The sequence below is a fragment of the Columba livia genome, chromosome 8 (assembly GCF_036013475.1).
Source record: "Columba livia isolate bColLiv1 breed racing homer chromosome 8, bColLiv1.pat.W.v2, whole genome shotgun sequence".
NCBI lineage: Eukaryota > Metazoa > Chordata > Aves > Columbiformes > Columbidae > Columba > Columba livia.
In genome coordinates, this window is record NC_088609.1 from 9,286,520 (window position 1) to 9,307,260 (window position 20,741).

Below are 20,741 nucleotides of genomic sequence, written 5' to 3' on the forward strand. Positions count from 1 at the left end.
CGATCATTCCTTTGGAAATCCCAGCCGTTCCCGAGAGAGGAGGAAGCCTCACCGTGGAGCTGCTGGCACGGTTCCCAGCGCCACAGCCCTAAAGCCATCTTCCGACTTCTCGCCTTTTGCCGAAGCGGTAAATTTTTATTAAACCTTAAGGGGAGACAGCGGCATCAAGGAGAAGGAGCGATGCCTGAGATGTGGCACAGGGAAGCGGGCGGTGTTGGGCCTGCGCCGCAGCTCTGCCGGTGCGGGATGCTGCAAACCGGGATGGCGGGAGGGGCGGAGCGGGAAGCCCGGAACGGAGGGAGGGGGAAGGTTTAGGGGGGGTTGGACCGGCCCCGCGCATCCCTCCGCCGCCGGGCCGGTTGCCAGGGCGACGGCTGCGTGGCAACGGAGCTGGCAGCGGGGACCGCCCGCCGCCGCGCCGAGCGGCCGCGCTGCCCTCCCCTCCGCTCTCCTCTCCCCGCGATAGATGCTCCGGCGGCCGCCCGGGAGCAGCCGCGCTCCGTACTCGCCCACAGACCGCGGCCACCAGCCGGGAGCCTCCGCCGTCTCTACCGGGCCGGCTCCGGGCCCAGGGGGGACAGCAAGGCGGAGCGGAGATGGTGCCGCTGGTGCGGGGCGCCGGGGGCTCCCACCAGTGGCTGGCGATCGTTTTCCTCGGCCTTTGCTGTTTGCTGCCCCCCGGGAGATTCGCCGCTCCGGGTGGGGACTACCCCGGGTCATCTGTGGACAATTTGGTGGTCAGGAAAGGGGACACGGCGGTGCTTAGGTAGGATGCGATCGCGGCCGTGATGGGGCGAGGGGGGGGTAGGGGGGCAAGGACCGGCACTGCTGCAGCATCCCCGAGGGGGGTCGGGGACTCCCGGAGAAGCCTTGGTTCCTCCGGGAGCCCCCTGACCCTCCTCAGGGATGCTGCGGCGGCACGAATCCTCCCGGTGATGCGGGGAACTTATCCTCAACAGCTCCCGGTACCCGCATCCCGGAGTGCTTGGTTCCTCCGGGGCTTGGGGGTGTGTGTGTGTCCAACTGCTGGAAGTCGTTTCCTCCTTTTTTTTTTTCTTTTAATTTAGAGTCTTGTTTAGTAAAGACAAGGTCTGTTGGGAGAAGTTTGGAAATGGGGGAAATGATTCAGTTTTTGGCTGCCGGCAGCAGTTTGGGGCTCTGCGGTCGGAGTGTCGCTGGGCTGTAATGTGGTGCTGAGGATGACGCCTTGTCAGAAGTATTTTTGTGGTTATTTTGTTTCGGTTTTTATGTTTTTTGTATTTCTCGCTGATTAACGTGGGCAGCTAGCTTTATACTATTAGGAGATTACCTGCTTGCCATAGCTCTGCTGTTTCTCCTAATGAACCTTGAGCTCCCTGTGTATTCAGTCTGGTTGACTGGAGCAAAATTTGTTTACCAGCAGTCGCACACCATAGTTAATCTACTCGGATCCCTCTTTCTGATCTGTGTTCATTAATCCTCTGCCTTGATTTGATTATTTTTTTTCTCCGATTCTAACTTTTTATTCATGTGTTGTAAGTTTGTAGTGATCTTGCTATAGCTGAAGCAAAATACATTTTCTTGTTATCTGGAATATGATTATAGTGGGCTGGACCTCCTTGCTTGTGATAAATCTCCGATTTAATAGGCAGTAGTTTTAAGCTATGAAGTATTTGGCTGTATTATTTTTTGTTGAGGTGTTACTCAGGTCTCCAGATGACAAAGTATTTTAGCCCTGTGTGTTTTTAACGATGCTACAGTCTGCTGTAAAATACTGTGTGAGGTATATTCAGTAGGAATTTTGAATGGTTTTATAGCAAGGCAGCCTGCTGCTGGTGTAGTAGCTACTGAAAATACAGTAGATGTCTATGTAGGGCAGCTGACAAGTATTTTTTATGTAGACCTCAATTATACTCCATATTCGGAGGTGCCCTAAAGTCCTCGTGCATTCTGTTTGCAGAACTGGAGAATCAAAAGAAATTTTTTAAATAAACCTGTATATTATTTGTAGTGTTTCAGACTTAAAGGTTGCAGAGAAGGTAACTTGGTGAGGCTGTGGGCAGTTCAGACAGATACTTGGCCAGTGCTAAACATTGTTTGGATGTAAATAGATATGTGTTTGGAACTACTTTATTCAAAACCTGCTGAATTAACTCTAAAGGTTAGTCTCCTACTGGGTTTCAGCTGGAATACATTCAGTTTTCTAGGCCTAAGTTTGTGTTTATAGTGGGTGTCTGTGCAGCTGGATAGGTTACATGTTATATAAATGAAATGAGAGCATTAAGAGTAAAATGTTACTTTGTTTCCACAAGGGAAGGAGAGTGTTTGTTTTGTAAAGAAGAGATATAAACATCCCTACCGAAGGCTGGAACAAAGTGACTAGGGAGTGAAATAACTTGGTACGGCTGTTTCTTCATCCTTGCTCTATGATTAACTACTTTCATTTCAAATGCCTTTTGTAGCCTTGCTTTCAAAACAGAGTTTGTTTCGTTTTCAGCTGGTATTGCAACTTGAAAGGGGAAATGTAGGATTGTTGTAAGAGAAAACACTTTCCAAAGTGTGTGCAGAAGGCAGATAGAGCTGTTTATCTTGAGTCTCTCGCTGCAGATCATCACTACTCCTCCTGAATTCTTCCTTGCTGGATATTTGTAACATAAATCTATTTCAACGTACATTAAAATAATTGCTATTAGTATCCTAAGTATTGGAAGCAGGCTATTTATTTACATACAAATTCTGATGAGCTGGGTAAAGTAATCTCAGTGTTAGCACAGGAGTTTTCCTGGCTCTGCAGGGGCTGGCTGTAGCTGTTCTGGGTGATGTTCGCTGCAGCAGCTGGACTTGCTGTAACTGTTCTGGGTGATGTTCACTGCAGCAACTGAACTTGCTGTAACTGTTCCGGGTGATGCTGCAGCAACCAGAGTTGCTGTGGCTGTTGTGGGCAATGCTGCAGCAGCCAGAGTTGCTGTGGCTGTTGTGGGCAATGCTGCAGCAGCCAGAGTTGCCGTGGCTGTAGTTCCTGGGTTCCCACGGCAAGGTGGCCCTCGGCTCCTGCTGCCGCACATGTGGATTCCCCTCCCAGCACTGGGCTTCGCTTTGATCCGTTCTCCAGCAATGGGGGCTTTCTAAGTGACCTGACTTTGCTACGACAGCACCATGCTTAAAGCATCGAGCATTCCTTTTTTCACCAGTTGATGCTGGAACAGGGGGCTTATTTCCACATCTTGGAGTCGGCGTTTCCCTGACTGCAGGGACAGGAGGGTGATTGCATTAGGGTGGAGGTGTCCCAGAAGGAGCGGGTGTCATGAGTGCTGTGGGCATCCCAGCTCCCGGGGCTCTGCTGCTGGTCCTCAGGGTTTCCCCTCTGCTGCACAGCTTAATTATCATCAGACATTCTGCAAGGAGAATGGATAAACAGGGTTACCTGCCTTGAACTGAGGACAGGCTTTTAATTGCAAGTCTCATTTTGAGCTGAAATATTATGAAAGGAGAAAGCACGTAGCCTATTTCACTGAGTAAGGTGGCAGACTGAGCCAGCCAAGTTCCAGTCTGAGTTCTTACATTAAGTTTTCATTGTCTTTACTAAGGATGAGGAATAAAGCTTCCTTTAAGTGCTGAGGTTTTCCAGTAAAAGCCTCTGAGCATTAACATAGAGTAAAATAAGTAGTACAGCTCCCTCATTTTAAAATAGTTAATTGATATGATAGTGTAATTACTCAGTTGAGTGTCAAATGCGTGCAGGGTTTTTTAGTGCCATGGAAGCAGAGCTGTGAGCATTGCTACCTGCCCAGTGCCCTTCCCCAGCCGCTCCCCATCACCCCCGGCCCACACTATTCACTGTCAGGTAGACTGACCCGACAGACAGTTTGCCAAAAACATCACTTAGCACCTGTTTTGCTACAGAAAGCACCTTAGCAATTTTCTTTTTTTTTTTTTTTTTTTAAAGAAAATCTCTTGTTAGCCAAGGTGTTATTTCTGTATTCTCAATAATTAAAACATGGTACTTTGTTTTCAACCGATGATTGGTGCATACAGTTCAAACACTATTTGTGTCACTGTTTATCGAAGTTACAAGAAATTACGTCAGTAATGTGGTTGTTTTGTATGGCAAAATAATTTTGGGAAGCCACTTGTTTTCCAAAGCGTAATTCTGTCCTGCACCTTTTCTTTATTCTTATCAGGCAACTAGTTAAGATTTAATGAGAGCACACGAGGAAGGAGAGGGCAAGTTATAAAAGCATTATTTTATTAGAAGAGTATTATTTTCTACATTGTAAACTGCTGGACATAGAGGAAACAGTCTGTGTTTTCAGACCTGGGTTTCTCTATTGACCCTTCCCAAGACCTCCCATGAGGAGAGAGATTGCTGCAGGTTTGCAGCACATCCCTAATGCTGACAGCACAAGTGGCAATTTTGGCACAGGAGTGTTTGAAGAGAGGTGACAAATGCTAAGCAATTTGCTGGGAGCAGATGTGGGTAACCCCTTCCATTCCCTCTTGCCCCAGAGTGTGGCTGGATGCTCGAGGACACCAAGGCCATGGCCACCAGGGTGGGGGGTGACGTGGGGAGGATGACGGGGACCTGCTGCTGGATTGCAGCAAGAGACGCTTGTACTGCTGGGAAAATAAAAGAGAGCTTCTCTCTGAATTCCTGTGCTGATGCTTCTCTGGGTCACGGCTGTTCTGTGTGTGTGGCCCTCTCAGCTTCACCCACCCAAGAAAATGGGGCTGAGTTTCTTACCAGTTCTATACACCTTGTCTGCAACGTGTAGACAGAATCCCTTTAGATATCTAAATGTACAAATCTGAAGATAATCAAACATGAGGGAAGAAATTGTTGCCCCTGAGGGTGGTGAGAGCCTAGCCCGGGTTCCCAGAGAGGTGGTGGATGCCCCATCCCTGGAGACATCCCAGGACAGGCTGAACGGGGCTCTAAGCAACCTGAACTTGTGAAGATGTCCCTGCTCATGGCAGGGGTGGCACTGGGGAAGCTTTGAAGGTCCCTTCAACACAAAATGTTCTATGCAAATGGCTTTATTTCACAAGCACAGTTTTTGTTAACCTGCATTTTGTTTTTCTCAAAGCTCATGGATAATAAAAACTAGTTTACCTGATAGTACTTTAAAATTGTGTAATCACAGTAAAATAAGGTTTTAAACTTGACACATTTGTTTAGAAAAGTAGGTTTTTTTACCACTGTATGTTTGTAGAGGAATTTATGAAATATATGCCCTTCAATTTTGGAAATAATGTGAAGAACTGTAAAGAGTTAAACACCTAGCTAGGATTCATTGGATTGATGTTCTCAAAGGTTGCCAGTGAAGAGGAGGAGCGCTGGAAGGTATAAAGCAGATAACTGTGTCTGTTGTGACTATATAGCAGACTTTAGTTCTTGTCAAACCTGGCTGGGAAAAGCAGGGATCAGTCCTAGGCCAGCCTTGTTAACAGGTAGATCAAAGTTCACCTGCATGTTTCTGACTGCATGTTTCTCTTGGCCATCCCATGTGAGTTTTATCTGAGGTTTAGGGCGGCCAACAGTCACCTGAGAAGGGTGATTATAGGAGATTTTATTTTTTTTTGGTCAGAGGTCAGGAGCTTTGGGGTTTTTTGGTTTGTTTTCTAAATTCTTCACACGTAGCCTGGCTGCTTCTCTCTCCACCTTGGACAGTCTCAGGTCTGTGTCATGCACAGTCATGTTCTCCTGCCCCTCAGACCTGAGATGTTTACCGGACATCTGGTATGGAACAGTGGGTAATGCAGGATGAGCTGTGCTAACACTGCTAGGAGTATATTTTATTGGTGTGTTTTCACTGGTATTAAAGGGTCTGGGCATATTGTAGACAGCTGATTCCAAACTATCCATCTCTCCAGCTGCTTTTAGAGTTACTCAGCTTCATCTTTTCCATAAGATTTTCTGCTGGTGGAAGAAGTTGCCACGTGGGGAGCGGGAAGAGCAGCTTCTGGTGTCTCTCAGTGTCCAGGGCTGGGAGAGCTACTCCCCAAACGCCATGAGTGTCACCTCTGCCTCCCCCAGAGGTCCCCAGCTTTTTGGCAGCGACACCCCGGGGTGGCACAGGGAACCATGCGAGGCAGCGTGTCAGAGAAAGGCTGTTCGTGGGGCAGATCTGATGACTCAGCGTTCACTGTGGCTCCTTGCACTTGGCAGAGAGCAGAGTTCTCACCCTCTATTGGAAATGATTTTCCCAGCTGCATGTTGTCTTCACTCATTAGGAAATGGGATGCTCCCTGTTCTCCAGCACAGCACTCCTTTGATGGACATTGATGCTTCAGAGGAGAGATGTCCACCTGACATTGTTTTTCTGAACTGAGTCCCGTTAGGGGTACCAAACACAGGGTCTCTGTAATCAGCGTCTGGTGTGGGAATGGACTCTGTTTTGGCAGGAGAAGTTTGGCAGCAGCAGGCAAACCCACCTCTCCTGCTGCTCTGCTTTCCAAGACATTTTGATTTTCAGATGGGACGTCCCCCTTTCCCAGGAAAGCTCATTGGTGCCTGACCATGGGCACAGGGGAGTCCTAGCCAGACAGGACCTTACTGGGACTATCTCCAGTTCCTGCTTCTGCTTCCCCTGACTCCAGATGCTCAAGAATGAAACTACAGCATTATGGTCGTCATCGTGGACCTTAGCTGGGGGGGTGGTCCTTGCCACGACTTCTGGAGCTATGCAATCCTGTGGGTTTCCAGATCCACCATCCTAAGGAACATCCAACTGCTCTGGTTGAAATCGCTGGCGGTGCCTGTGAGGCTTGGGTGCCTGTGTCAAGCAGATCAAGCAAGCTTCATCTCCAAGGGTGTTCAGGCCCTCAGGGGATGTATGTGCCTAATTCACATTTGAATGGCTGAGGAGGGGCTTGTGACTTTTTGGGCTTAGGACTTGCTTGCTGGCTTTACTTTCTCTTCTGAGAAGAGCTGCCCGTTCCAGCCAACAGCCTTTGCCAGAGGAGCAGCAGTGACTATGGAAAGTTGGTGACATCTCCTAAACATTATCTGTCTGTTGTCATTAGTATTACTGAGGACTGGGCACTTGGAATGAAAGTTTTGCAGTATGAATAGCAGGTGAACATCAAGTGTATAGAGCATACTTAAAATTTATGATATTATATATATTGTGACAGTGCAGTCCCTCTGTGTGTCCACATGCCCATGTGGGATCCAGTTGTGTGCACCCACCTATAAATGCAGATATGTCTATGGAGGAACAGCTGGTGTAATAAATATAAAAATTTTCTTTTCTTCTCTATGACTTTAAAAGGTATTTTTCTTGACTTCTGTACTGTTTTGGTATTCTTGTGCAGTTCAGGATCATAAATTATTTGGCTGTGTGAGGCTTTGTTCCTCTCTGAAATGTGGCTGTGGTACACGTAGACATATGTGCACACCCCCCATAAAATTGAGTTGTTGTTGGGTAACACATTCACATTCCAAACCCCTGCCAATTATTAAACAAGCACATTATGGTGCTTGCTTCTTGTCTCTGCCATAATAATAAATAAATTCAGAGTAAATTAAAATAATTTATCATTTTAAACGATTGCGAATGTTTCGGGTGTTATGCAAAGGAGCTAACAAAACAAGGAATCAGTGAGGAATGAAAAATGGGATTTGTTCCAAAGGGCTGTTCTGTTGAGGAGAAAACAGAGACTTTAATTACTTTCTCCTTGTCATCTTGCATAAGAGTTGCCTGTAGCCCATATCCCAGGGACCCGAGTCCTGGGGATGCAGTGCTGGGTGCAGCTGTGCCCTCTCACCTTTATCCTACTGTATCGGCAACCATCAGGCTCCCTTCTTTTGACTTTTTTTTCAAATATTTTTCTTCAAACTCGGCAGAAAAACATTTTTTTTTTTTTCTCTGTGTGGATGCACAGCTTTGTTCCCAGTATTAAAGCTCTCGGAGACCCCAGGGCAGGTGGGACTCATTAGTGCACCTGCATTTGTATATGGGTGGAGATGGAAACCAGACCCACTACAATGCTGGACATTGCAGTGGTGTTTCTTGGTTGTATTTCTGTAGTTTCTGTGTTTGCAGCAGCACCTGGAGCCAGGAGGTGCCTGCAGCAGTTCTAGTTCCTTGTGGTATATCGCTTATAATTGGTGCTGATTTACCCATGAGAATGGCCCACCAGTGAGTTCAACTCAAGTTTTGATATTTATACCTGCAAAACTGTTAAAAAAAATATGAGATGAAGTAAAACATACTTTGTTTTATAACAGAAAAACAGCCAATCTATTTTAGAAGCTTCTCCCTTGGCAACAGCAGACAATCTGGTGGTCAGACAGCCAAACAGCTATCATTAGTCATGCATAATTAAAACAAAGAGAGGGATCCAACTGTTAGCACTAACAGTTTTGTCTTGGAAAAAAATTCATTAGCATACAATACTTCTTGCAGAAATCTCCAGTAATTTTTCTTACACACATGTCAATGTAAATAAAGGAAATTCTATACATACATATGCTGTATTTTTTCTGTAGTTATGTAAATATACAGGAATACGCTAACTGTCCATTTTAGCACAGCATCTCTGATAGGCCTGCTGCATTTACATAACGCAGTTCTGTCAAAGTAGGCAGGAACCTTATTCCCTCTACAAAACATTGGCATGCATAATTTACTGTATGGCTGTATGCCTTGGATATTTCACTGGCTTCAGGTTAAAAATGTTTTTAAGTGGAATATAATTCACCATCATAAAACAGCACTTGGGACTGAAGCCATCCCTTCCTGACCACCTGGTTTCCACTTGACTGCTACATTTCTTCTGGGTGTGAAGATGACGGTGCAGAGTTCTCATTTATTTCCTCAGCAAGGTTTGAGTGCCCTTGGGTATGGAGGAGACACAGAAAGCTAAACAGCCCTAAAAGAGTTTGAATGGTGTCAACACACTCAGAAATAAATTACAGGTGAGGTTGATCCGGGTATTGAACATGTAAAGTCTTTAGAGATTGAATGCAAGTCTCAGTGAAATCCCAAAATAATTTGATATCCTGAGCTGAGGCAGTAATAAGTTTCCAAAGGCGGTGAGAAGAATGGATGTCTGGGCAAAAATAAACAGATAAATAAAAGCTCTGTCTTCTGTGTTTATCTGGTGTGTCACAAAAGCTGAAAGGCTGAGGTCTTTAATGCAAACTAAATGAACCCAGCTTTATTGAAAGCATGATTTCAAATAGGTAACTCTATCAGGGGTAAAAGCAATTATTTCAGTTATTCTGTTCCTAACCATCATAATGTAGCAGCTTTTAATGAGAGATTCAGATCAGATGAACTAAATTAGTTAGAAAATGAGCACAACTGTATATAAAGGTCTCAGAAAGGACTTACATTATTAAATTGACTTTTTTTTAGGATCTGGGCTTATGAAGTACTGAGTTAGGTTAGTTATGAACTTTAATAGGTGTGATGAAAAATCTCTTACCAGAGGGAGTTAAAGATGCAGTAATTTTGCAGGTATTGTGTTGCTTACAGAATGAACTAATACATAATAATGCCATAATCAAAACATTTGTATAATATGGATAGTAAATATTTTTGTTTATAAAAATAGTGGTATAATATTTACAAAATTATAGGCTAATTCATTAAGACTATGTATGCATTTCTCTTCATGTGTCGTGCCATAATTATCTTGAATTTAACATAGGAATTAAATTAGTAAACTGATAAAATCCTGTGCCTTTAAATGTATTACACAGGGAAAAGCACTGAAGTGTTTTGCTGTCCAGCTGCTGCTTTAGGTTGTTTGGCCATAAGTTAAATTGCACCACAGCACTTGAGGGACACTGTTGGTGATGGTGCTCACCGGGCCACCTGGAGCTTGGAATCACACTCCCACTTCAGCTGTGGAATTCTCTTGTCATTCCTGTTTGAGACAGTTATTAAATAAATCTAAAATTGAGTATTAGGAATGTCACTGGAATGTCAATATAAACAGTGAAGAAGAAAAGTTTTCAGATATGAAGGGTATCTCATGTGGCAGTTCTTGTCTCATGATGTGTAAATAGATTTTGAGGTGCTGTAGGCAGTGGTTGTAGGAAGCCTCAGAATCTTTCCAGTGTGTTAGAGCAACGTGTGACAGCCAACTTGCATACCTCTGCTACAGAAATTAGAGTATATGCCCCTACACAAAAGAAATCTTAACCCTTACCATTCAAGTTGCTTTAATTCTTCGGGATTTTTTTTTTTTTTTTAAGCCATTTTAGGGTGTAAATTTACATAGCGTCCACTGTCCAAATAATTCTGAAAAATCCCTCAGAAGCTGTTGGTGTGTTGGATTACGCCATGTCTGGTCTACTCAGGGAGTCCTTGGGGCTGCTTCTGGGAAAAGAAGGGCCATGGTATGAGCTGTGGAGTTGACAATTCCACCAGAAATGGGAAGATGAGTGTCTGTCTCAACCTGGATGGAACTGTCACTTGCCAGGGGTTTGGAAACACACACTGCCTAATGGAAAAAATTGAAAACTTAACTACTAGTAAGACGTTACCTAGTGTTTATGTGGTCTTTTGCAGAGAGGGGTGGTTTGCTGCTGTTTTTATTAATTAACCTGGTGGTTAACGAGCCGCCAGGCTGGGGCACGGTGCGAGGGGCTGGAGCAGCTCTGGGCAGGGTGGGCGAGTGGGGCCAGGTCAGGTGTCGTAGTTGTTTCTGGATAATTACTTTACACAGATAACATGAAATATTTGAGTAATGTCTCTAAGTCTCATGGAATAACAGAATAGTTTGTGTTGAAGGGACTTTCCCAGCTGCCCCAGTGCCACCCCTGCCATGAGCAGGGACATCTTCACCAGCTCAGGTTGCTCAGAGCCCCATCCAGCCTGGCCTGGGATGTCTCCAGGGATGGTTCATCCACCACCTCTCTGGGCAACCTGGGACCGGTTCTCATCCTGAAGAACACAGAGTCCTAGAAAGACTTCCTGTTATTGCAGAGCTCCATTTACTTGCTGAAGTATTCATGTATGAGATATTTTTGTATGTATGTTTAGTTTTTTTTTAAAAAGAGATCAAATTTGTGTGACTATAGATAGAAGGGCACATATAGCTGAAAAGAATATTTACCAATAAATAATCTATATGGCAGATGTGTTAAGTGCACTGGAAAGAGCAAGTTCCCAGTGCTGCGGCGGATCAGAGGCAAAATCAATCTTTTATGTATTTTACTTTGTAGTTGGTGAACTTTGCTTTTCTTTCCTCAACCTGTGGACAGGTGCACAGAGGGATTGAGATGAGGTGAGAGGGGACGAGAGGAAGTGACCAGTGGGCAGGATGAGGTCACCAAGTCATGGGTGACTGGGCATGTTCACAGGGGACCAGGTGATGAGTGAATTCGTTATGAAAGTGGCCTAATTACGACAAGCAGTTTCCCCCCTGGCTGGAACAACTGGACTAGAAAATTGTGCTTGACTTTTCATTCCAAGACTGTTAAACAGCAGAGGAAGAGAGAACAAAATATAACTTTTGTCACAGCTACTTTTTTTTTTTTTAGTGTAGAGTCTTGCATATGGCTGGAAATCAGCTAAAAATTAAATTAATTAATTGCATTTAATTAGTTGTGCTTTTTAACCTGCATAAACCTTCTTTCTGTTATGTTTCTGGTAGTCTAAATGTGTATGGGCTAAAGACAAAACACAACCTGCAAATTAACTTCCAGTAACAGGTGATTTGGGGGGCTGCAGCTTGTGGGGGATGTGCAGTGTTCTTCATATCTTATATCTGATTGGGGTTTTGTTTGTTTTGGCTGTGTAACACATTTGCGATTCACTCGTACTGATTTTATCAACGGATTTAAAATGCATCTGGTTGGAGGTGTAAAGAGCACTTTCTGTGATATCTATCTCATTGAGTGCAGTAGTTTAGTGTAAATATTTCAAGTTAGCGTGCATTCTTTGATGAATGCCAATAAGTCTTAAGTGGTCATATAAATAATTAATACTGAGGATGCTAGGCCTTTCTAAATATAGGTGACTGGCATGCCAGAGCAGTTTTACTGCCTGCATATTGTTTTTCCTGTACCTATGGCCTTTTCTCCCCAGCAGCAGTTCACCTTTTCCTCCCTACCATCCATTTTAGCATTAGTGTTTACTGCAACTAAGCTGTTCATGCCCAGGGAACACTTTATTCTATTTGTGAAAATAATAAAAACCCTGAACACTGCATATATTTGGCACCTAATTCAAATAACTCTTGAAACATCACATTTCCAAGGGACTATGCTGATTCCCACTTTTTTTTTTTATTCTAATTTTTAAATATTAGGTAAGGTGAATAGCGAAGGAAAAGATTTCACGTAACAAAACTTATTTTTAATTCAAATATGATACTTCTGGAATGACTGACTTGAAAAGCATACTTTTTAATATTTTAGATACATCCAAATACATTTTCTGTTTACAAGACTAACCAAGTGATCAGAAGGAAGAGAATTTTGAAGTGTTGATGAAAATATGGCTTGCATAGAGAAAGGGATTATAATATTAAGGATGGTTGGGTGTGTTTATCTCTGTGACTTGAAGTCGTAACTCACAGAAGAGCCAAGATCCAAGTCTACAGAAATACTCAGATCCTCATTCATGGAGCACAACGTGTATTTTGATGTCAAATATGTGGATAGATGACCTGCTTACTATAGCTACAGTGAATTGTGAGGAGAATCATTACCTCACTAAGGTCACAGCTGATATTAAAATATTTTTTGAGTGTTCAGAATTGTAAGTGCATAAACAAAACCAACCACCACACCAAACACAGGTATAAAGCTTTGGATGGTCATTAAATATGAGTGTGCTTGAAATTCCCGTGATTCTTTTTGGGGAGGCTGGGGGGAAGTGAAATTGGAATTAGATTAGATTCTTCATGCTTTTTGCAAACCTTTTGAGTTCTTGGATGTAAGATAATACTCTGTAATAGTACAAAGTAATATTTTTTTATAGCAGCAAATGATGTGGGGTGTTTACTGTTGATCAAAGTTTATGTTACCTGGAACACAGTTTTTGTGCAAATGTTGCTGTCTTTGGAGAGGACTTGACATGTTATTCATAAGTTAGAAGCAGATAAATTACAATATCCAAAGCACACCTGCTAGTAAAAAGTCTGGGTGCAGAAGATCAATACAAATATATTCATAGTCCAATAAAGGATTCATTTTTCTTTTTAAGAATATTAATTTGACTACATATGCATGCTGTTTAATAAAATACATCGACATGTGTGCAATGGCAGAGTGAGGAGTGATCTTTCTTAGGCTTCATCTGCATGAGAACTGGTGATTTTCATCTCAGATACCACCCGGGATCCAGCACACGCTCACTGGAGCTGTCAGCCCTTTTGTGGAGCTGCAGTATCTTGTACATGGGTTGATGTAATCAGCTGGTAATAAAGAGAACCACTCAATTAACAAATAAGTGCCGTTGGCAGGACTGAAGTATAATTTTGACCATTTTTAATAGGCGATGCCTTTGTAGAGCTGCTTGTAGTTATTAGAGTAAGTGTTGGGAAGGAAGCGCGTTGAGAATGTGCAGCTCCAGGGTTGCGTCTGCTGAAGATGATGAAGATTTATTTTTTTTTAACCTGATGCTGGGGCTTCTGTACTTTTTTAGTATTCATCTGTCTCTAACAAGAAATAGATACTTCCTGTAACGGGTCCAAAACCATTTTCACTAGCGAGAAAGTTCTTCCCATAGTACTCAGTGAGTGAAGCTGCTAATTTGCATGACAGCTTGATTAAACGTAACCTGTTTCCACACTTAATTTATTTTGAAACTGTCCAACATTTTCATTCCATTCCATTAATTTTAAATTATTAGACTAGCATGACTAGATTATTTAAGAAAAAAGGTAACTTTAATATGTTCATTTGCATAAGTTCAAATCTACACTGTGTAGTCATTTGACAGTGGTTATAAATAACAAACCTGTTTGCACCCGTGTGGAGATCTGTTGAACCTGTTAGTGTGATGCGTCATGAAATGAAGAGTTAGTTCTTTTAATGATCTTTTTAACTTCAGCAGAAGTTGGGTTGTAAATTTGGTTCCATATTATAATATATACTCCTGAGTGAGTGGGGTTTGGGTGAAACGAGTGTGAAAAGATAATGTTTAAGAGTGCATTTTATGCAGATCTTCAAGAGGATTCTGTTTTCAAGATAAGTGATTTTTCAGCTGCTGGAGGTGTGTTCAGAGCTGGTTTTAATTGCATGTGAGATGCAAGCACTAATCGTTGTGAACAATTAACAATACTGGTGCAAGTCAGTGTGTTTATGGGAGCTGCAGGTTGAGCAGGAGGGAAAGGTGTTGCTCCCACAGCCAGGGGCGAAACTTGGGTGGCAGGGGCAAGTTCCATTCCCATGGACAGGGCACTTTTCCTAAAGGTATTTCTGAACATATATGTATTTGTTAACTTTGCAGACAGATTTTTTGTATTTTTAGTCATACAAAATACCTAAAAGACCTTTCGCAGTTCTTCAAGGCAGCAATGATTTTCAGATTGGATAAAGGAAACATGATGTGTTGAGCGCTGATTGTTGGCTTTGGGTTTGTTTGTTGTTTTGTGTTTTTTTTTTTCCTGTGCATAGTAATTTTCCGTCAGAAACAGTGAAAGTAATAATATAAAGACCAGATGGTGCTGCGAAATACGATTGATATTTGTGCTAACGTGTTGTGTGAAATATTTGATCAGGGTGGGTTCACCTTGCCTCACTGCTGGACATGAATTAAAATTCCTGGATTAGGACCCTAATCTACTACTTTAGTTACACAAAAAAGGGGGGGGGTGGGGGTAAGGGGGTGCCTGGAAATGGTTTCAGAGGGTGATCCAGGTACCTGAAACCTGACTATGAATGTGTAAATGTCTGGTGATGAGTGGGATGGTCTGCATCTTTAAACTAAAATAATTTGTCACACAATAAAGTCTTTGTTAATTTATGGCCTCTGAGATTGGTGCTGTGAACAAGATGAACCAGTCTTAAACCCATAAAACCCCTCAGAGTTGATCATCCTCCTGGAGTGATGTACAGCAGAGGTGAAGATCTCAGGTCCACTGAACGTTATCTGGGCAAGTAGTTCAGTATATTTCATGGCAATGTTGAACCTGGGTATGTGGAAGAGAGACAGGAGTTTTGACAAAACAGTTAGTTTTCATTTTTTACGATCTGTCATCCAGCTTTAATATCACTTGCTGTTCTTGTCTTGAAATCTTTTTCACTCATGAGTGTCTGTCCTCTTTTGGCTATTTTTTAAATTATTATTATTTCCCTTTTGAAGAGTCCTATTTTACCCTTTTGCTGTGCAGGCAGGCTTTGCATCTTCTGGTCACTCCCTCATTTCCTATCTCTCTGCTCTTGAACATTCTGCTTGCAGTCTCTGTGAAGATGACACACAGATTTTCATTTCAGATTTGCATCCTAGATTTGCAAAGGGAAATCTCCATTTTATCTCCTGCAGTCTCCATGTAGATACCTACCAAGGACTTTCAAGCATTACTCATTTTTTAAAATATTTTTTTAAAAATCATGTGTCATTTATTTTGGCCCATCTCCAATAAACGCCTTTTGCCTCCCTGTCCCGCTGGTCAGCAACAGATTGCTTAGAATCACAGACTGTCCTGAGCTGGAAGGGACCCCTGAGGATCGTCGAGTCCAGTTCCTGTCCCTGTGTGCCTGGTTTCCCCTCTTGGTTCTCCTTCCCTTGCTGATCCTTTCTGTGTAACATCTGAAATGAAAACTCCTATTCAAGCTTTTTCATCTTGATTGTTGATTTCTTTTTCCTTCTGATTTTAAGAAACCCCATCTTGCCTGGTGACATTTCTTCAGACCTCTGTGACAAATATTTTTTTTTGTACCATCCTCTTGGTATCCTGCTTTGCTTTCCTCTGGTTTCAGCTTCTCCGTCTCATCAGTGATAATGTATTTGCCTGCACATTTGGGTTATTGGGTGGTAATAACCAGCCACGGAGATGAATGTGTTTAATTTGGGTGCTAGCCTGTTGGTGACAGTGACAGAGGCAGCGCGGTGGCTGGGAGCAGAACCCTCCCTGGTCCTTCGGCTGCAGCTCCAGCTGCGGAGTTTGTGGTTATGGGATGGGAAACAATGCAGGTGGAGAGGAGAATGTTTGACATTTGAATGAGAGGACCAAGACATGCGACAGTAAATACACTTCTAAAAGATAATGTATTTCCTAAATCACTTTCACTTTTGAATTTCAATAGTAGTTATGGATGAAAACCACCTGCATTTAATCAAGAGGTGAGTGAACAATGAAGAAAATACAGTAGGTGTGCTAGTAAATATTTATTTGTGATAGATGTGTATAAGTGAAAGATAGAATTCAGCACTCACAAGAGCTGAATTCATCTCATGATGTAATTTACAGTTTCCAAATTTATGAATATATGTATGAATATAGACTCTGCTGTGAAAACTAGTAGTTGAAGGTCATGGTGTATTTCATTGGAAAGCTCATTTTCCTGACGAATATAGTAAGGTTTCACATTTGATCTTTATGTAATGATTACTGGAACATTTAAACATTCTATTATTGTGTAAATAAGTGTAAGTATGTAAATATTTTTCTTCCTTGCTGAAGGAGGTGCTGTTTCTGTTACATATGGGAAAGCAGGAGATGTAACTGTTCCCAGTGATGTTCATGTCTATGAAACTGCATCAGTGGGACGGGCTCGTGCCAGAGGGACACAGTGAGTTCCTTGTCCTTGCATCATTGTTAACATTTTTCAATAGTTTCTCTACTTTTGGAAAGAAAAAGACTGATGGGAACCGTTGGCTACTTTCTGGGGCAGATGTTGAACACGGATTTATGAAGTTGATGGGGATGCTCTGAGCTGGGGGTGCACCAGGATCATTAGTCCAGAGGTGTTATTCCATGGCAACATCACACCTGAAACACTGCAGTGAAAAATCCACCAGGTTCAAGTCATTAACAAACCAAATTCAATATATATTTTTGCATTCTTTTGTGAGGAAGGAACTATTTCAAATTTGTCACAATCTTTTGAGATTTGTCTGAAAGGTGACATGTAATAAGCATAGCCTGTTGCTGTTTGATTTAGTACTATAAAAATTTGATGTTTCTAAAAAAAAAAAAAGGGCAAACTGCAAGTTCAGTAAGGGTGTGTTAAATGGATGGAGATCTGGGTAGTTAACAGACCTGAGAAAAGCCATCAATGTGGAGTCAACACTGAGTGTGGGTGGAAAGGGTATTTCTGGTGGGGTTCTTCAGTACTGAGCAATGGGAGCTGTTTGTTTTGGTGTTTGCATGAATATTTTGAAATTTAATATAAAATTATTAATGATAAAATTTAAAAATGACAGTGATGCATGGAATAGGATATAATGAAAAGGAAAGCTGCTCAAAGGTAAGCTGGTAAGCTGGATCTATTCTAAAAAGAGAGCTTCTGTTGGGTCCTAACATAACACTATGGCAAATATCATGCTGACAGGATCCAGGGGTGTGCACATCTGGAGTAATGAACAGGAACACAAAGGCCTTGCTGAGACAGGTAGTGAAATATGATGCATAGTTCTGATGGGTGTTTTCTCAAAGATGCTGAAAAAAATAGAAAGATGACAGAAGAGAGAGAAAAATATTATGTGGGAAATAAAAAATATTTACAGGGAGAAGCTTAAAGAACTCAGTCTAATTAGTTTAGCATAATAGAAATAGGCCACCTTATTGTGTTGAAGAATGTTTTTATGTCAAAAGCTCAGAAAATTCAGTCTTGGCAAAAAACCCCAAACAAACAACAACAAAAAACCCCCACAGCAACAACAAAACACCCAAACCACAATGAAAACTAATGACTAAAAGCTGGAACCGAACAATTTCAACATAAATGCAAAGCCAGTGTTTTATAGGTAATTAACTACTGGAATCTGCTATCAAAGAACTAGAGGGCTTCTTATCTGTTGTGGCTGGTTGCCTTTCTAGAATACACATTTAGGCCCTTTGAGAATATTTTAACCAAACTTGTAAGCATGGAAAGAATACAAAACATGGCCCAGAGTGCTTGCCCCTTGCTGGGTGTTGGTCACACGCGTGGCACAGGCTGCAGCGTGGGGCTGTACTGATGGGAGCGACTGTGGAGCCAACCTGGCAGCCCAAAAGCCTTTCTGGGCCTTTTCCCCTCACATTTATTTAGCTACTAACTATTTGTGTGTCCTCTCTTCATAAACCCATAAATCTTTTCTATAAGTAAACAGTTCAATTTATCTTTAATAGTCAATTTTCTCTTTAGGTTGTGGAAGGCAGTAGTTTTTAGAACCAGTGATTTCTGTCAGCAAAAATAATGATGCTTTTATATTTCCGTGCGATGGGTTCCTGTTTCATTCCATACAACCGGCAGCGTGGCTGTTTCCTGCCCCACTGACACAGCGTTTGTATAAATGATTTCACTGACAGCTTTCAGTCCCGTAAGCGTATTAAAATATTGCCAGTAAAAAATAAACTATGCCTGGAGCAGCAACCAGTGCTTGGTTTTTATATTCTTTTTGGGCTCTTTTTTAGCTTGGCTTTGACTTTGTCACCTGCCTAACTAATGAAGGTGTGGGAGCGCAGGCTGCCGCCATTAGCCCAGCCGGCTAATTGGAGGGGACTGCATTGGTGACAATTAGGAGGAAGAAGAGCTGAGCAGATCAATATCTGTGAGAGCAGACTCGTCCTCTGGGAGTCTGTGCCATAGCAGGACTGCCATCTCACAGCGAGATGAGGATGCAGCCCATTGCTGTTGATAATTTATTTGCTTTAACTTATATTAGCATCAAGTATCAGATATATAGTTAAGACAATAAAGTGGATTAAAGGCTCAGGTACCAAATTTTGGCTGGTAGTCTGACAGCAGTTTCAAGATGCTACAGTGATTCTGCATTTATATTGTTTTCCTGCATAAGAGTCTAATGCTTTTGGGCTGATGTGCTGCTTAGTATTACACTGATCATGAAGGCGATGACATGACTGCATCCTGCACTGGGGACCAGCGCTGTGTTGCTGGGGATGGCATCTTCCCGAGGGCTCAGAGGAGCTGCCTGCCCTGTGCCATCATGCTGGGGATGGGGACACTTGGGGACAGATCCAGAATGGGAGGGTCACCTAGGTCAGTGCAGCACCTGTGCATGCGCAGGAGGCGGCTGGTGTGGTGCTGCACGGTGCCATGCGGTGCAGTGCAATGCGGTACAACATGGTGTGGCGCAATGCCGTGCAGTGTGGCGCAATGAGATGCAGTACAATTAGTTTGTGTAGAAGCACTATCATGGTCTATTCAGGCAGAGACTGCAGGAATACACACCTTTCTCTTGACTCCACTGTGATGGATTCACTGTCTTTGAGGTTGTCAGACATGTATATGAAGTTCTGTTTTTACTGATCCGGTCTTGTTAAAATGCTGGTCAAGAACCAGATTTCCTGGTTAGCAAATTGCTGCAGTGCAGATGCCCTGGCTGCCCTGGCTGGGCTGCTGGAGGGCTCATCCTCACGCAGCCTGGCACAGGGTGAGTCAGGTAAAACAGGCTTGAAACTCTCTGTATATTTTCAGAGTTAAAAATATTGCTTAAAGTTTTCAGAAAATTTCACTTGTATCCCAAGGAGTCTGTAGTGGTTGTGATAAGTCCCATTGAGGGATCCTGCCAGGCACCACTGGGTAACACAAATCTGCCTGCTTTGCTGTTCCCAGCATTGCCCAGGTTTAATGAAGATCTCCTGTAATCTTGAGGATCCAATTTACTAACTGTCACTGTTAATGTAATCTCTACAGAAGTAAAACTCCGGGTTTGACATTAACATGGACACAGACAGAATCCATTTCAGGTGATGGTAAAAATTGAGTCTGTGAGGTACCTGTGACTGTCACAGGTGAAAATATTTGCTAATGAAGTGTGTATTAGTCTTAGACAGGTAGAGAACTCCCTTAGTCTCTTAATTTACTTTGAATAATTCATTAGCTGGCACTCTTCACCCATGACAGTCATAGGTAAATCCCAAACTGGAGCTGCTAATTAAAGTTGTAAGATGAAGGGAAGCTACTAACGAGATGCTAGACAAGTCCTCCAACAATGCAGAAGCAATTCTAAGCACATAAAGTTTTATTGTTGGTTTTCACATGAGGGCAATGAAATGCTGAAGAACTTAGTCTTGTTATAACAAATAATTAGGAACGTGTGTGAATGTCAATGCAGGTCTGGGTGAGGGGAGCATCTTCCCCAGGGCCAGTAAGCGCCTGTTTCGCATAGATGGGTCCTTAGGGATCATTCACCACACTGGTATGAAAAATGATTGAATATTTCACATTTAACATTTTTAAAAGTAGATAAACAGTGAATCTTCGTGGCTTTTAGCAGATATGTTAATGGATATATCTATGGCTAAGCCATGACTCATAACTGCTTAACAAAAACTTGTTACCCGTGTGATGATCCCTACCTGTGCTATTGTCAAATGGAACTAAATAGTGAACTTATAAAGCAAAAAAGAATGTATAGATAGAGTTCTGAGTAGCAGAAATAAATACTTCTTGTTGTTTCTTCTACAATGTGAAATTCAGAAATGTCAAAATTTATATTTTGTTGAAGAGTACGCGTGTTTGCATCTGTGTTGTTCCTGTTGCCTGGCTGATTCAGCACACGGGAATGTTTCATGTTGCAATACGTTTAAATATGTTTTATGTTAGTTAGTTAGCTAATTAGCAATCTGTATGGGGACATGGAGGAGGATAAAAACACACTTTTAATGAGCATTTTCAACATATGAAA

General features: G+C 42.5%; 1 protein-coding gene across 3 annotated transcripts in view; it reads left to right on the top strand.

The window, feature by feature from the left end:
• The first annotated feature begins 329 nt into the window (after positions 1-329).
• Positions 330-20,741, top strand: part of NEGR1 (neuronal growth regulator 1) — a 245,675-nt gene continuing 225,263 nt past the window's right edge. Inside the window, exon 1 of one of the 3 annotated variants that reach the window (XM_065071912.1) lies at positions 330-766. In XM_065071912.1, coding sequence (XP_064927984.1) covers positions 597-766 — 170 coding nt within the window. In that variant the 5' untranslated portion in view covers positions 330-596. The remainder of the gene's footprint in view (positions 767-20,741) is intronic. The other 2 variants (XM_065071913.1, XM_005498948.4) reach the window with 2 other exon arrangements.